Source organism: Clytia hemisphaerica, unplaced genomic scaffold (assembly GCF_902728285.1).
Source record: "Clytia hemisphaerica strain Z4C2 unplaced genomic scaffold, Clytia hemisphaerica genome assembly, whole genome shotgun sequence".
Classification (NCBI taxonomy): Eukaryota; Metazoa; Cnidaria; class Hydrozoa; order Leptothecata; family Clytiidae; genus Clytia; species Clytia hemisphaerica.
In genome coordinates, this window is record NW_027104280.1 from 1053657 (window position 1) to 1069779 (window position 16123).

A 16123-nucleotide genomic window follows, 5' to 3' on the forward strand; every position below is an offset into this window, starting at 1 on the left:
ATTTTGACATTTTACAAGTCATTACCATTACCAACAATGAAATCCTTTATAATACAATCACATGTCAATGTTCTATTATTTCTCTCTAACCACCAATGCGTATTCATAAACAACAAACAACAACCACATGGATGTGGCCACATCCATCGAGGGTTTGTCAAGCCAAAATTTCAAAAACAACGTCAAATGATCAGTTCTCCTTCCACTGAATAAGGGGTGGAATAAATTCTTCCAGGTTAGCCATATCCAATATATTTTTCTTCGAATTTCAAAGCATACGAAAAGTCCAAATTCGTGTTGTGCTCACTTCAGATCTAATCTAAAAGGAATGGTTTTCCAACCATATGTATACAGTTCATTTTTCAGCTTTGATACTCTTCTTGCAATGAAGCAACAACTTTGTTGAGCCTTGTCTGTTGATGAAAGAATAAAATTTCCATCTTCTTTCTTCTCATTCCGCAAGTTCATGGTTCAGAGCTGCTTTCTTCGTTTTTTTTCAGGCACCACCTCTTTTTCTGTTTTTCTTTTCAAAACACAAACGCCTCTTTTCAAAACAAAAATGTTTTTGTAACATTCGAATTTGGAAAAGTTCGAAAGACTTTGCTCGAGTCAATGCAATGACTTCTTAAAAAATGAGCGTTTTGAACGCTTCTTGAACGCTTCCAGTCCGCGCTGATTTTCCTATCTCTTTTTTAGATTTCCTAATTTAAACCTTAGGGAGATAAAAACAAGGCTTATCTAGTACCGGCGACAGGGTGTATTAACTCCGTAGCTTTTAAGAATTGGTATATCTAAACGCACGAGGCGACACTTTTTGAAAAAAACGAATTTAACCATCCGTAATTCCAGGTCTCTCCGCCGCGATTCTAGGTTTGATCTAAGGCAGGGCGGACGGCTTTCTCAATTATTTCTGCGTTTGAAAGATTGAATATATTTAGTAATTTTTCATTTGCGCTCCCCAGCGTAGGTGAGATTTAAAGGTACATATACACGATAGCAAAACTGCTTCGCTCATGTATATTCGCTTCGCAAAAAATTTGACAAAAATCTACTTTTTTAAGATTTTGACCGAGTGATCCACGAACCTCCAAATTTGACCCTGTTTTACCGCATTCTGTCCTCTAGCGAATGAATTCGAAGATTTACTACTGCGAACCTTTCTATCATCCAGGCAGGTCCGCGCAGAGATAAGCCTTTAAAGTTTGAACTAGCGATTTTCTTTAAAAAACTTAGAAAAAAATGACTGTGGTACTTTAAAGGGTTAAAATTCTGTAAAATCTGTATATAGCAGATTCTTTTCAATAATTTATCTTCTCTTTTCAGACACGCTGTACTGTAAGTTGGTCTAATATCGACATCCTTTTTAAAGATAGGAATAATATGAAGGTCGGAATCGCTGATGGAAATCTTTCTTGCTTAGCGGATCAGGGAGAAAAAAGTCTTTTGTCTATCAGTGATCTCGACCTTCCTACTATTCCTATTTCTAAAAAGGGTGTCGAAATTAGAAGAGGGATGTCGACATTAGAAGAGGAATGTCGACTTTAGACCGACTAACGGTACTCATGGCAAGGTGAGTTGTTTTAACTTCAATGTTTCAAAATAACCGAGTGTTTTGGTGGTCTCAATCGGGGATGGGAGCTTTCGATTTCAATGCGACCTGATACGCAGACTAAAATAGGGGTCAAAATATGGTCATAGATATATGGTCACATGATCCTAAATTGGCGTTCTACTTAGGCAAAAATGGGTGCTGGTTATGTGCGGACGGTAAGGGTCGGTTTTTTTCACCCTTCAAAATGTCGGAAAAATCGGAAAGTTTTAAATTAGTCTCTCTAAGGGTCGGAAAATTCACGATTTTAGGCAATTTTTCTTTAATTCAAGTGAAAATTTTTCAAAAAAGTCTCTCTAAAGGTCACCTTTTCAGCAAAAATTAGTCTCTCTAAGGGTCAGTTTTCGGAGGTCCCGTCCACACATACCCCTCATCCAAACCTAGTACCCCCCCCCCCCAGGAATTTGGCACAGATGACTCTTAAAGGGTCCACAACTTAATTCAAAACAGCAGTAGCATCAAATTAAGAATACTGTATGTTATTCTATAATATTGGAGTTATTGTGTTTTTGCGAGTAATAAATTGTAATTGTAAGTAATAAAAGAATCTAAACCAAAGTAGAGCTTGACGGTAAAGTTATTGGTTTATGGTGTTTGATAGGTTCCTGGTCATTCGGTAAATACAACAAAGCCTTTAAATTATCCGACAAATTCATGTTCTGCAGTTCTTTTATATTATAAGTCTCAAAAACTTTTTCACAGGCGAGTTCAAATAGTGATGGAAAACTCTGATCTAATGGTATACATTTCAAGTTATATCTTTGATAACTGGAACATAACAGAAATAATTCACCGTATCGCCAATTCATCTGATGAAAATTATAAAAAATATTATGCTCTTTCATAAACGATGTCTCTATGATATGAACAAGTCTCTTAGCAAATACATCTATTACGAAGTAGCCTCCATAGTTGTCATTAGTAACGGCAAAAATATTTGAATCATCAAAACATTCAGCATGGTGTAGCACCATATTATAAAGTATACCTTCGTTTAATGTTAATATATTCCGAAACAACAAGGTCCCATTCTTTTCTCTAGTTACAACATCAACTTTGATTAAATTTTCTCGGACCATATTATCATTTATGAACGAGCTATCGTTGTAAATCAAATACTCGCTAGAGTCATGACGTACTAAAAACAAATGAAGTCCATGAAATTTGGTAACATTTTCAGATAAACATGATAAATTGACCAGAAAACAATCATCATTGATAATCCCTGACTTTTGTTTGATGATTAATATATCACCAGAACTACTATAACATCCAAGATTCAACGTGTTATACCGATCAGCCCTTATAGTGTGTGAGCAATCTAGTTGCTGTATAAAAACACCAGAATTGTTTTCAGGTGTCAGTTTAAAATGATGTAGCATCATGGAGCCTGTATCGTTGGCTAGCAAAGAACCAATCGTTAGAACCCCTCCATTTGAAATCGAAGCATCGTAACCATAATATAGTATTTGCTTTTTCGAGGGAACAAATAAACGACTGATTTCTCTAACTTGGTATAATTTGTTTTCAGGATGGCATTTATGCATTGTTAATTTCATTAAATGTACTTGTATCCCAGTCATTAGGTCTGGATTAAAAAAGTTTCTTTTTGGACGCAAAATAACAACATGGGACATATCAGTAGCGAATATAATCTTCACGTTGTCAAGGGATTCTGTGATTTTATCAAAGTCTACTATCCATCGTTTCGTTATAGATCTCATATGATTGACGACTGTTACTTCTAATTTGTCCGAATCTGGAAGCCAACAGAAATTAGCCAGGCCACCATCATCAGTTATAAAGCAATCTTTATGAAGTTTCTTTGAATCAACTTTTTTGAAATCTTTTAAAGATTCTCTCGGTACGTTTGAATTTAATTCGTTGTTGATTATTCTTGGTAAAAATCTTTTACGTTTGTTTTTGGTACAATCCCATGAAAAAGATATATTTGCCATTCTAAAATGAGATAAATAAGAAACTATAAGTAAACCATATGCGTTGGTAATTTCAATCTTCCCCTAGCTGATGGGAACCTCATGACAAAAAAGTAAGAGTTCAATACATAATAATCATGCTCTGCTCAAAAACGTAAAACAAGATTTGTAGCCAATATTAATAATTCGATCTTGATAATTATGTATTTAACGGCGTCTTAAAAAATGCATAGCCAGCATAAAAAATAAGTTAAATTGCGGAACAGATTGAAAATTAAGAAATCTTTCATACATAATATAAAAAATTGCTGACAGTGATAGAACTTTGATCAAAATTCCTTCTATAAATAAACATTTGACATATTAATCTGCATACGAAGGCATAAGAAAGAAAAGTGATGGTGTTAACATGACATTTTTGAAAGTTTAAAAACACATCATCATTGTCGATGATGTTACAAAACAACTAACTTTCTTTTTTGATAGTAAAAAGTACAGTAAATACTGTAAGATATATACAAAACTATGTTTATATAAAAAACAACAATGCTATTTACACTAAAACAATATCAACTTAAAAATATGGCTAGAACAGCATAGGTATAGCAAAAAGCTCTTTAAAAGTATCAAGAAAAGTTTCAATTTTTTAATCAGTAGAATTGTAACTATTTAACAATCTAAAGATGAAAAAATGAAACTTAAAATAGAGCCCTCAACTCCTTGATTTCCAACGTGGAAAATGGCCAAAAATATGTTGACTATAAGGAGATATTCAATACTCAATAATAATCAAATCCTGAAAGATTGGGTCATTCCATTTTATATCCATACCGGGGGGAGGTGATGGACGAAATTTCCTGGGGGTAATCCGAGAAGTATTTCCAGGTGAAGGATCAGATTTGCAGATTTTCTAAGCATAACATAAGCATATGCGTCAGCCTGAAATATTTTTCATGTGGTCAATCTTTTTCTGTTCAAAAAGGTTTGGAAGTGATCAAGTAAAAAAAGATATTCCACGATTACAACCGTTGTCAATATATTATGGCACATTTCTGGCCGTCAAATTTAGGCACAGGGCAATAACCTCCCCCTCCCCTCCGAACAATGTTGCTGGGAAAGAAATATTGCTTAGTCTTCAGCACCCTCCGACAACATGGTTTGGGGGGGGGGAGGGGGAAGGAACTCAATTTTGGGCTTTGTGTCATAGGTTTTGTCAATGATTGTAGCCACATTCCACAGCTCCAAAAATCTAAACGCTTTTTGAATCGAATGTTAACTAATAAATCTCTGATATTTTATAAAAAATTGGGTTGGGTGAATGAAGAGTACAATAATATGTTTATGAAAACATATAATAAGCATATGCTATGCCTGGATCTTTGAAAGCTTAAGCATACTCGAGCCCGACCAAGGGGCAGACACTTGCTTATAAAATGAAACATGTAATGGAATAGTCCATTAGAATTGAAAAATTTGTTTTTGCAAAGAAGACCCAAAAAAATATAGTGATAGAAATGATCTATCCTCAATCCCATGACTCTTCTTCCTCGCTAACAATACCATTGTTCTCGTTTATCACACCCTCAGTAACATTATTTAAATCTTCTTCAAGTCCTACAATAATATCTTCATCTTCCCAATCTTTCTCAAAATCCGACTGTTTAAAATGAACCACAAGTGATTGTTCATCTTCACTCAAATCATAAGGATGTTTTTCAGTCTGTAAAATATCAACAACCTCTTTCAAGTTGGTCTGTAGTTTATTTATACTTGGGTATTCCAAAAGTTCGACTAAAGATATGGTTCTATCAAAGGATTCATCAACTTCTTCTCCTTGGCTACTGTAAAACCGATTTACTAAATAACATATCTCATTTAGAATCTTTTGAGAACGTTCGGTCGAATCGTGTGGATAAATAAACTCGTGAACTACTTCATATTCTAGCCTTTCCTCCGGTTGACAGATAATATTTAACCAAGGATGTTGCGGTTGTCGTGTAAATAGACCCATCTGTGAACAATAACCAACATCTGATCTCTCCTTAGGGGGTTCACCAATCCCAGAATATTCAACTATATAAGGGTACCTTTTCACTATGTCTTCACACCACTTTTCAAACTCAGCACGAGTCCATTCAAACTTATGGTCCCAGTGTCTCATCCCAGAAAACTTATTAAACAAAACATTATATTCGCTATTAGGAGTTGTAATTGCGACTGTTTTCGGTTTCAAAACACCAAAGATAGCATCAGGTACTTTTGTAAGATCTTCTGGATATAAATGTTCAATGACTTCAATACAAGATATAAAATCCACACCAATGAAAGCATTTGAAGGTTCGGTTATTGACCCATGTAATAATCTCATAGTTAAAGGTTTGTCTCGCTTTAAAACATACTCAATACTTAATGGGCGTAGTCGACCACCCATTCTCTCCAGCAATGACTGGTCAATATCAACTCCACTGATCTCCTCAACAGATGGACACATTGATTTGATTACTGGCAAAAATTGCCCTTCAGAGCATCCCATATCCAATACACATTTAGGGCTAACCTTATTGATCTCTTTAGCAACAGCATGGTAACGTTGTTTATAAAGAGGCGGATCAAAAAGAGCTGACTCGTGTGCATCGTCCTCATTATCCACATGTAGATCTTCTAAATTTTCTGCCAATTCTTTATCAACAAATAACTCGTGGTTTAGGCCAATAAATTTGTCATCATTATCTTCAGCATCTTTATGTATTCCATCAGGGTTCAAAAACTCGCCATCAAAATCGCTGACGTCATGCTCGTCTATGATGTCATCATCGAAATTGTTTACGTCATCATAAAGGTCATCCATTAGTAAAGAGTTATTTCTTTTAGTTTTTATTTCTTGTTTTTGTCTAAAGAAAAAGGAAAAGTAATATTCTATAGTAAGAGAATTTGATCGGATATAAATGATGCCGCCATGCCTTACAAGAACTTGAATTTTGACCTTGAATCTCTTTCAATATTTATCCAAATCGTATTTTCCATTTCATACCTTCCACTTCGTTTAGAGTAAGTCTTTAACACAATTGAGTGTAAGGAAAGGTTTATAATGAAAGTTCTTTAGGGAAAACTAACATCAAGAAGTATTTTTAGCTTTCTAAAATAAATCACCATCAATGGGATTGTTTATTGTTCTAAGGATTTTGAAATACTCCAAAAAGTTTTTTACAGAAGATCAAAACACGTTTGAGAATTCGAAAATAAAATCAATTTATGAAATAGGTTTGCATCCCAGTGGGCTCAAATTATTAAGATTCAAATTGAATAACTTTTGTTGCAGATCTTCGTCTCAAATAACCATTTCAAACCAAAAAGTATTTACTTTTTTGCAATTTAAAAAAGACTAATTTTTTCTTTCATTTCAGCTAACTAACGCAAAAGAAAAATCTTCAAAGAAAATTTATTTTAAAATCTTTTCAGCGTATTATCGCAAAGGACCTTTAAAGAATTGACAAAATGTTAAACTTGCAATGAATAAATAAAAAAATATCAAGAAACCATTTGTTTATTGCAAACACATCCTCTTTTGGAAAATTCGACAAGTAATTTAGGTAGCGGAGTGAATGCTGTTGAGTGAATATAACATGAAAAACATTGTCTCGTTGGGTCATGAATACAACCTTCCTCTTCTGATTCAGTTTCGGTTTCGGTTTCAGAATCACTTTCATTTTCAATTATATTTTCAGTTCTTTTTATTTCTTGAACATTTGTTATAGAAGTTCCGCCATCTTTGTTATTTGTTTTCATTAGAATTTGTTTCTGGTTATTTTCACCAGGAGATTCTTCTTTATCAGCACTACTGGAGGTTGGACTTAACAAAACACCTATTTGTTTATCACATGCTTTACATAAATTCAACACTTTCCCAGGTATTTTATTTCCCTGTTTTACTGGAGAACTTTCTTGTGAGCTCACAGATTTACAAGGACTTTTTGCATTCTTTGATTGACAAATTTGACATAATTTTAATCTTTTATTTATAGTTTCCATAAGGTTGTCTGTTTTTTCAACATTTTTTTCTGTTGCTCTACTTTGCGGTAATTTTGAGAGATCTTTTTCTACTTCCATGTCAATTAACTCATTAGATCTGTTTCTTTTCCTTGATAGGTCGTGGCTTCCTTTCTGTTTGTTGGGAAAGTTGTGCTCACTTTCAGACTCAAGTAATTCATCATCAGTAGAGGCTACAGAGTCATTAACAACATCTTCCTGTAAAGTTACCTTTTTAATAATAGGAGGATATTCTTGACTTTGTAATTTGTCCAATTCATCTGTGAAACCAATAAACCTACTGGTAATGGTTGTGGTGATGGCCGATGGCAGAGCTTCAGTTATTGCCACAGATTTATTTTTCAAGCTATTGTCCTTATTAACATTGGGTCGATTGGGTTGTTCTTTATTTTGTTTTGATTTGGTATCACTTTTCTTGTTTTCACTGATGTTATTATTTGAAGGAACAGTTTGTCGGGTCTTCTCTTCTTTTTCATTACTTTGGATGTTTTTTTCTTTAGAATTCTGAGTGTTCGATGCCTCATTATCTTTAGAACTGGATAGGTCAGATTGACTACTTTGGGTTAGATCTTTGTGAACATGTTTATTGCTTTTGCCAGAAATGATAGAGACAACAGGTTGACTGTTTTGTTCTGTGTCGTTTTGATTTGACTTTTTTGAGGTTTGTTGTTGACTGTTTTGATCACTGGAGGAAGAGAAAACTTGAAAGTTTTGTGAATACTGTGTTTGTGTTTGAGAAAACATTGGAGTATATCCAAAACTATTGTCCATTTCACGCTCTGGCCATCCTAAAAAATACATGTGTGTTAAGAATATCCATAAAAAATGATGTACCTTGAGGGAATAAATTTTCGCGGGGATTATATTTCACGAATTTTCGCGAAATATAATCCCTCACGAAAGTTTACAGTCGAAGTTACAGCGAAAATAAGTCCCGCAAAAATTAAATTATTTTGCGAGGGAAGCTGTCTCGCGAAAATTAGTTGCTGCGAAAATTAATTCCCTTTTAAGGTATACATTGAGCAGAAAGAGTGAACAATACAAACAGAATTTTGAGTTGAGACTCACCATGTGCTCGAGTTTTTTTATAATAGAATTGAATAGGAATATAATGTATCATTATTGCTGAGCCCAAATTCTACTAAAGTGATTTTAAGATGCTAAGATGTTCTCTAACATATATCTAAAATCTAATAGCACATTCTCACCTTGAATATGAGACAAGACTTCAAAGGCTTGTAATGTAGCTTTCGGCAAAGAACGTGGTACATCATCAAAGAAATCATTGATCTTCTTCAAGCGCTGGATATCAACAAATGGGTGATCTTCGACACTGTTCACACCACATCCGATTGAATTAAACATCTCAATAATCATGCAATAGTCCTATTGTAAAATAGAAAACAAAATTTTTCCATTCAGGCTGGATTAATTAAAACAATGAATATGAGACTTTTAGTGTCAATTTCCTGAACTATTTTTCCCCTTCATTTCTTGAAAAAATTACATATATACACGTCATAACTGGTCATAAAACCAAGGGCAGGAAATTTATCATAAACTATCATTTAAGGTGGTAAATATACAATCTGATTTTTTTTAGCCATGGACTAATAACCTTATTTGTAGCCTGAAAATTTTCAATTAAAATCATCAATAAAACCTCTTGGTTGGATTTTTCTCCGAGTTCAACTACAATGTCGGCACCCTTTAAATATTTCTTCTCCAAATTGGAATTCCTATAAATATAAAATGACAATATGGAATTGTACAAACTGTATACAACAAAATGACAGCATATCAAAATGTCTCAAGAAAACACCAAGAAAACCATTTGCAGGTCCTTTGAAGTTTAAATGAAGACTGTACCTAAAAATGGTGCAAAAAAGATCTTTGACCATAAGAGTAATGCTAAAATTCAATGCCACAAAGTTTAAATAAGTTTTAAGAAGATTACTTTTCAAATTCTCCAATGGCGTTCTTTTGGAGTAGACCATAGATAGAATGTGATCCATCATTCAAAATACAAATCATACCATCTTTAGTTTCCTTCCAAAACTTTAACAAAAAAGATGATTAATTATTAAAATAATTTACCACACCGTGCCTTTCTGGCCCCTTATGGATTTACTGTTTGCATGTGCTGGAATAAATACCTTTTCAACAGGACACGGGTTTCAAATTCTAAAATTAAAATAAAACTATTGTAAGAAAATCTATGATGATATGATGTTGTGATATATTTAGAAAGCTCATCAATCATGCAATAAAAAATAAAGTCAAATTTTTTAGAGATGTTCAATTCTTTTCCCTTAAGGGGAGACATTTTTGCGGAATTTGATTTTGCGTTTCAAAAATCAAAATTTGGAAATTTCTTAAAATTTAATTTCCTGATCGAAAAAATGTTTTGTTTACAATATGGCATATTACGCCCTATAAAGATCAATTTTACTGGTGATTTTTTAAATCCTCAAAGTCAGAATTGCAACATGGTTTCAGAGAATAAAGATCCTGTGAATCTCAACTTTTGTTAACAGTAAATGATGGTGATCAAGTTGATTTGATTCTGCTCGATTTCAGCAAAGCTTTCAACAAGGTTGACCATTCAAAGCATTGCCACAAACTTGAGCACTATGGAGTCAGAGGTAGTCGATAAAATCAATAGGAATTGAATGCAACAAGCTGTGGTCAATGGTAAAACATCAAAGTTTGCTGAAGTCAAGTCAGGAGTCCCACAAGGAACAGTATTGGGTCCTTTATTATTCCTCATATACATCAATGACCTCTGCTATGTGTTGATTTTAAGATACGATTATTTGCAGATTATGCTTATCTCTACTGAACCATATCACTTGAAGACATAATAAATTTACAAAACGACTTGAATAACCTCAAAATATGGGAAGACTTATGGAGCATGGAATTCCACCCAGGTAATTGTAAACTATTGCGTACAACTAATAAAACGAAACCATTTCTTGCTAACTACACCATTCACAATGTGATTCTTGAATGTGTCGACAATGTCAAATATCTTGGTGTCATTATAAACAAACGCTTGAAATGGAATACATACATTGATATGGTTTGCAAAAAAGGTAAACAAGCACGAAACTTCCTACAGCGAAATCTGAGAGGATGCACCAAAGCAAAAGCCTACAAGACGTACATAAACCCAATCCTCAACTATGCATCTACTGTCTGGAACCCTATTGGGGAGAGTTATCAAGGACTGCGAGACAGAATTGAAATGATACAAAGGAAATCTGCTCGTTTTGTTTATGCTGACAGGAATCGTCACTCCAGACCAACGAGAATGATGGACGATCTAGAATAGAAAACCCTAGAAACTCAAAGGAAAATTTGCAACCTTATATTGATGCACAATATCATTCACGGAGCAGAATTGCAATTCCTGAGTCTATATTTTCAAACAGGGCTAGGTTTTCTAATTGTATTTGATTCAAACAAATGCATGGGCAAGTGCTTGCCTACAAAAACTCATTTGCTCCATCAACAGCTAAACTCTGGAGTTTGCTAAACTCTGGAGCAGGGCTGCAAATAAATATTTTTAGTCAATCGGACATCATGTCCGACAGAAATGAAATCCTGTCGGTCAAACCCAAAATCCTGTCGGTCATTCAGTGTATATTTTTTTTAAAGTTACGGAGAAAGCGAGTAGGAAAAATAAAAGTTACCTTTCAACAGTTTGTTACTGTATATAACAGAGAAATTGATTCGATAAAAGTGATCTTAGAAACACCTTTGGAAGTTACGAAGAAAGCAAGTTGATAAAAGTTAACTTAGAAACACTCTTAATAGTAACGAAGAAAGCGAGTTGATAAAAGTGATCTTAGAAACACTCTTAATAGTTAAGAAGAAAGCGAGTTGATAAAAGTTAACTTAGAAACACTCTTAATAGTTACGAAGAAAGCAAGTTGATAAAAGTTAACTTAGAAACACTCTTAATAGTAACGAAGAAAGCGAGTTGATAAAAGTGATCTTAGAAACACTCTTAATAGTTAAGAAGAAAGCGAGTTGATAAAAGTTAACTTAGAAACACTCTTAATAGTTACGAAGAAAGCAAGTTGATAAAAGTTAACTTAGAAACACTCTTAATAGTTAAGAAGAAAGCGAGTTGATAAAAGTGATCTTAGAAACACTCTTAATAATAGTAACGAAGAAAGCAAGTTGATAAAAGTGATCTTAGAAACACTCTTAATAGTTAAGAAGAAAGCAAGTTGATAAAAGTTAACTTAGAAACACTCTTAATAGTTACGAAGAAAGCAAGTTGATAAAAGTTAACTTAGAAACACCTTTGGAAGTTACGAAGAAAGCAAGTTGATAAAAGTTAACTTAGAAACACTCTTAATAGTTAAGAAGAAAGCGAATTGATAAAAGTGATCTTAGAAACACTCTTGAAAGTTACGAAGAAAGCGAATTGATAAAAGTGATTTTAGAAACACTCTTGAAAGTTACGAAGAAAACGAGTCGATAAAAGTGATCTTAGAAACAAAGAAAGTAACGAAGAAAGCAAGTCGATAAAAGTGATCTTAGAAACACTCTTGAAAGTTATGAAGAAAGCGAATTGATAAAAGTGATCTTAGAAACACTCTTGAAAGTTACGAAGAAAGCAAGTCGATAAAAGTTAGCTTAGAAACACTCTTGAAAGTTATGAAGTAAGCAAGTTGATGAAAATGGTCTTAAAAAAATTCTTGAAAGTTATGAAGAAAGCGAGTCGATAAAAATTTAACTTTGAAACACCCTTGAATGAAAGTGTAATTTGACCAATATTGAACTTATTGAACTGCAAAATTTACCAATATCTCAAGTTTGATCTCATTTTGTCTTGAGTCTCTTCCATTTGTTTTTGTGTCTATTCTGGTTTCTTTTAAGTGCATTTTTCAGTATTTTCAGTGAAAACCAGGTTTTCTGCATAATTTATGATAATTTATTTTGTATTTTCTAGTTTATATCAATTTTAGTTTGATAGCCAACTTGGTTCATCATATTTACATTTCCTAGCTATTTTTCATAATTTTAGTATTTATGGCCAACTTGGTTTAGATTTTTCAGCTTGTCCACTTTTCTTCAGAGTTCAGTTGACATGTAGCACTCAGAGAGTCAACACCTCAGGACTTAGTCATTTTCTCAACATAAATTTCAAATAAACATAAGTCAATCAATGATAGTCTTCAAATCATTTTGACATTTTGGATTACGAAGAAAGCGAATTGATAAAAGTGATCTTAGAAACACTCTGAAAGCTAAAAAGGAAGCGAGTATTAAAAGAATAGGCTAAGTAAGAGACAGGGGTGTAAGAGATTTATTTTCAACTCTCAAGTTAATGGTTTATTCCTTTTTTCATTCGGACATCATGACCGACACAAAAGATTTTCAGTCGGTCAAATAGCTTTTTCAGTCGGACATTGACCGATGACCGACGCTTATTTGCAGCCCTGCTGGAGTGATCTCCCTGGTGGACTTACAGCAATTAAAGAACATTCATCATTGTAAAGTTGTTCTATTATAAATTGATCAAGCCAAGTTTGAAATTTATCGTAATTTTTGAAAAGTTTGATTTCTCACGCATTTTGGATTTTTGAGAAAAATTTTCCTGTTTTTTTCGATTTTTGCAAAAAAGTTTTCCCAATTTCCTGATTTTGCCGATTTTCCGAAAAAGGGTTTTCCCGATTTCCCGATTTTTGGAAAAATGTTTACCCGATTTTCTGATTTTCGGAAAAAAGTTTCTCTATTTTCCGGATTTTTCCAGGTAGTACCCGGTAGTAAATGGGGGATATGGGGTGGTTTTGTTTTTTTTCCAGGTACTACCCGGTAGTAAATAGGGGGTAATGGAGTGGTTTTGGACTTTTTCCATGTAGTATGGTGTATATACTTCAGGGGTGGGTGGGTGTCAAGTTTTGAAAAATACCTTGTAGTACACATATATACATGCCGCCTTCTAGTACACTGACCACCCCTGAAATATTTATAATATTTAGTAGTCTACTACTACATTATGCCTGCTCCTATGCCTACCCCAGCACTAAGGCTACTTCAAGTTTAAATTCTTTCTGCTAGCTTTAGGCGACAATCACAAATATCTTCATTTCGCGTCCTCATTGGTTCTATGATAAGTCAAAATGCCACGAATGCGCTAGAAATCGCTCGCAAAAAAATGGCAATAATAAAACTTTTGAACGAAGGAAACATCATCAACAGAAAAAGTCCGACAAATTTGATGACTCACCGACTCAATTCTACTAAATTTTTGAGAGTCGGTCAGGCGACGCGAAACAAGATATTTGTGATGCCGCCTTGAAGTACTTTTCTTTATAGTACTTCTCTATATCAAACCTAGTCTCAAGCACCATCTATCACAGCACGCAGGGCAGTTTGGTTATCCACTAAAACTGAAAATAAAAGAATAATTGAATGATAATTCAATGATAATTGAATACTATCCACTGATGATCGGCGGCACCATCGTAAAACTAGAATCGCTTCGCATACTCTTCGATTGAGAAAATGATTGACAGATTAAATTTTTCACCCGCGCAAGAGCTCCCGGGCGTTCTGCAAGCGTTCTCGGCTCAATCCTCGGACCGTGTTAAAAATGGTAGACTGTGACAGATCATTTCGATGGAAGTTGTTCAGTCTAAACTTAAACTCCTATATCAGGATTAGAAACTAGGCTAGTCTTACCTCTTTTATCTTTCCCTTTACAACAATACAATGCTGACAAGTTGACACAATACATGTGTACATGTACATTGACAAAGTAATCCCTGAAAGAAGTTTATATCAAAATCGAACTGAAACAAAAAACGAAAAAGTGGTCTCTCTTTGCAGGTGTTTATCAAATTTCCACCAATGAGGTTGCCGCATTTCAAACGGCCCTTCTTTTTGGCACCCGTGGCCTCTCAGTGCCTTGCACGACGAGCGGTTGTAGAATTCCACCCATTTGTTTCAATCCATGATCCGTGGCTCAGGTTTTTTCTCATCTTCAATTTACTGAAGAAAGCGGGAATTTGATGCGAGAGTTACATTGTCAACAAAGTGCCATAAAAAATTCATTAAATAAAAGAAGAACTTAAAATCTTAAATATTTTCATTTTGAAGAATAAGTGCAAAAAAGTGAAACATAGAAAAGTTTCATTTTTCATTGCATTAGGGGGATTTGGAAATCTTTGTATGTTGCAATATCGAACATCAATCGAACGCAATCGAATATCAATCGAATCTGAAAATTGCGGTAATATTCGATTGAGATTCGACAATCGAATTTCAATCGGTCGATTGCATTCGATTTGGTTCGACTGGTTTTTAATATTCATATTTCATTTTTTTTAAACAAACAAATGTACGGATAATGGGTCCTAATACCTTTTAGTAGGAAATATATATAAAGATATTGTGTTTAAAAACTACTTACTTTTGTAACTTGAAGCCATTTCTTTCTATCAATCCTTTTGATTTGATCATCACTAAAAAAATTGTCCAGCCAGGGACTTCGCGCCATTTTTCATGAGGTAACAGCATGGGGCTGTGGGATGCTCTTAGATCGGATGGCCAAAAGTCACCTTCATTTTTTTATTTTATTTTTTTATCCACGGATCGCTGATAGTCACCTTTCCGGGGGTTTTGTTGTTTGGAATTGCTTAGGTAACGGCTTGTCACTGTGCCGGGTGCCATACTCGGCGCCTTGGGCCCCGCAGGGTTGCTAGTAACGGCTCGAATTTCAGTCAGGTTTTAAAAAGGGGTACTTTTACCCATATTATAATAATATTACCCCCGTCTTTGTCAGTTCGGTATAATATGTTATGAATTGCATATTTTGCTGTGCGGCGATGGCTCAACGGATAGAGTAGACTGGAGTCGTTTATAATGCGTGTAATACTAATAATACCAATACTACTAATAATAATACGGGATTTAGTTTGTATAAACGACTGGAAGAATCCGGTGTTCCAGCCTTATAGATACAGGGGCTAGCTACGCAGAAACTTGCGTAGCGAGAAAACAATTTATCAAGCAACAACAAACTCTCAAAACGAAATCAACTCAAAAAATGAAAAACTTTCAATACACAAATCCACACATATTCCTTTTTCTCAAGAATTATTTTGAGCGGGAAAATATTATAATTGCAAATATTGACACTTTTTACTTCCGAAGCTGCAAATCTTTCTTTGGTGGTGGTTCGAATCCCACTCGGTGCGAACATTAGACTGGTCGAAATTGATGGACAAATGATTGACAGGTATGAAAACTCAGTCAGAAATGAGAAACTAAGTCTCAGAAACTCAGACAGTCAGAAAAGAGAAAAATAGGATAAGAGATAGGAAAGAAAAGAAGGTGACTTTTGGCCATCCGATATAACATTTTCCGGGGCTGTGATGAAGTTTGTGGTGGAGCTATAAATTCGGAAATATCGGATGAACTTTTTTCCCCGATCTGGTATAATTATTTTTATCCGATAAAAATGTAAAAATGGTGTCATTCAATGTACCCGCATCCAGTCCAGTTG

At 34.3% G+C, this 16123-nt stretch overlaps 2 protein-coding genes across 3 annotated transcripts; both read right to left on the reverse strand.

Moving 5' to 3' along the window:
- Positions 1-3947: 3947 nt before the first annotated feature.
- LOC136816952 (small RNA 2'-O-methyltransferase-like) lies at positions 3948-6433 on the reverse strand. Its single transcript, XM_067073292.1, has one exon. It carries the CDS (start codon positions 6392-6394, stop codon positions 5072-5074), a length of 1323 nt encoding a protein of 440 aa, XP_066929393.1. The 5' UTR covers positions 6395-6433; the 3' UTR covers positions 3948-5071.
- Positions 6434-6984: 551 nt separating this feature from the next.
- Positions 6985-15157, reverse strand: LOC136816953 (putative mediator of RNA polymerase II transcription subunit 7). 2 transcript variants are annotated; one of them, XM_067073293.1, is made up of 5 exons: positions 15029-15157; positions 9551-9651; positions 9257-9332; positions 8802-8979; positions 6985-8381 (listed from the first exon to the last, which is right to left on the reverse strand). In XM_067073293.1, exons 1-5 carry the CDS (start codon positions 15113-15115, stop codon positions 7075-7077), a joined length of 1749 nt encoding a protein of 582 aa, XP_066929394.1. In that variant the 5' UTR covers positions 15116-15157; the 3' UTR covers positions 6985-7074. The 2 variants fall into 2 exon arrangements, with proteins under 2 accessions (XP_066929394.1, XP_066929395.1); XM_067073294.1 differs by lacking the exon at positions 9551-9651 and having other exon boundaries at positions 15029-15106.
- Positions 15158-16123: the final 966 nt, after the last annotated feature.

Excerpts from the sequence above, each read along its gene's own strand:
- LOC136816953 (XM_067073293.1), bottom strand. The coding sequence starts at position 15,115 with ATGGCGCGAAGTCCCTGGCTGGACAATTTTTTTAGTGATGATCAAATC. Across the intron at positions 9,652-15,028 it reads AATGGCTTCAAGTTACAAAA|TTTTGGAAGGAAACTAAAGA; the intron begins GTAAGTAGTTTT and ends TTTTTGTTAAAG. Across the intron at positions 8,980-9,256 it reads GAGAAAAATCCAACCAAGAG|GACTATTGCATGATTATTGA; the intron begins GTTTTATTGATG and ends ATTTTACAATAG.
- LOC136816952 (XM_067073292.1), bottom strand. The coding sequence starts at position 6,394 with ATGGATGACCTTTATGATGACGTAAACAATTTCGATGATGACATCATA.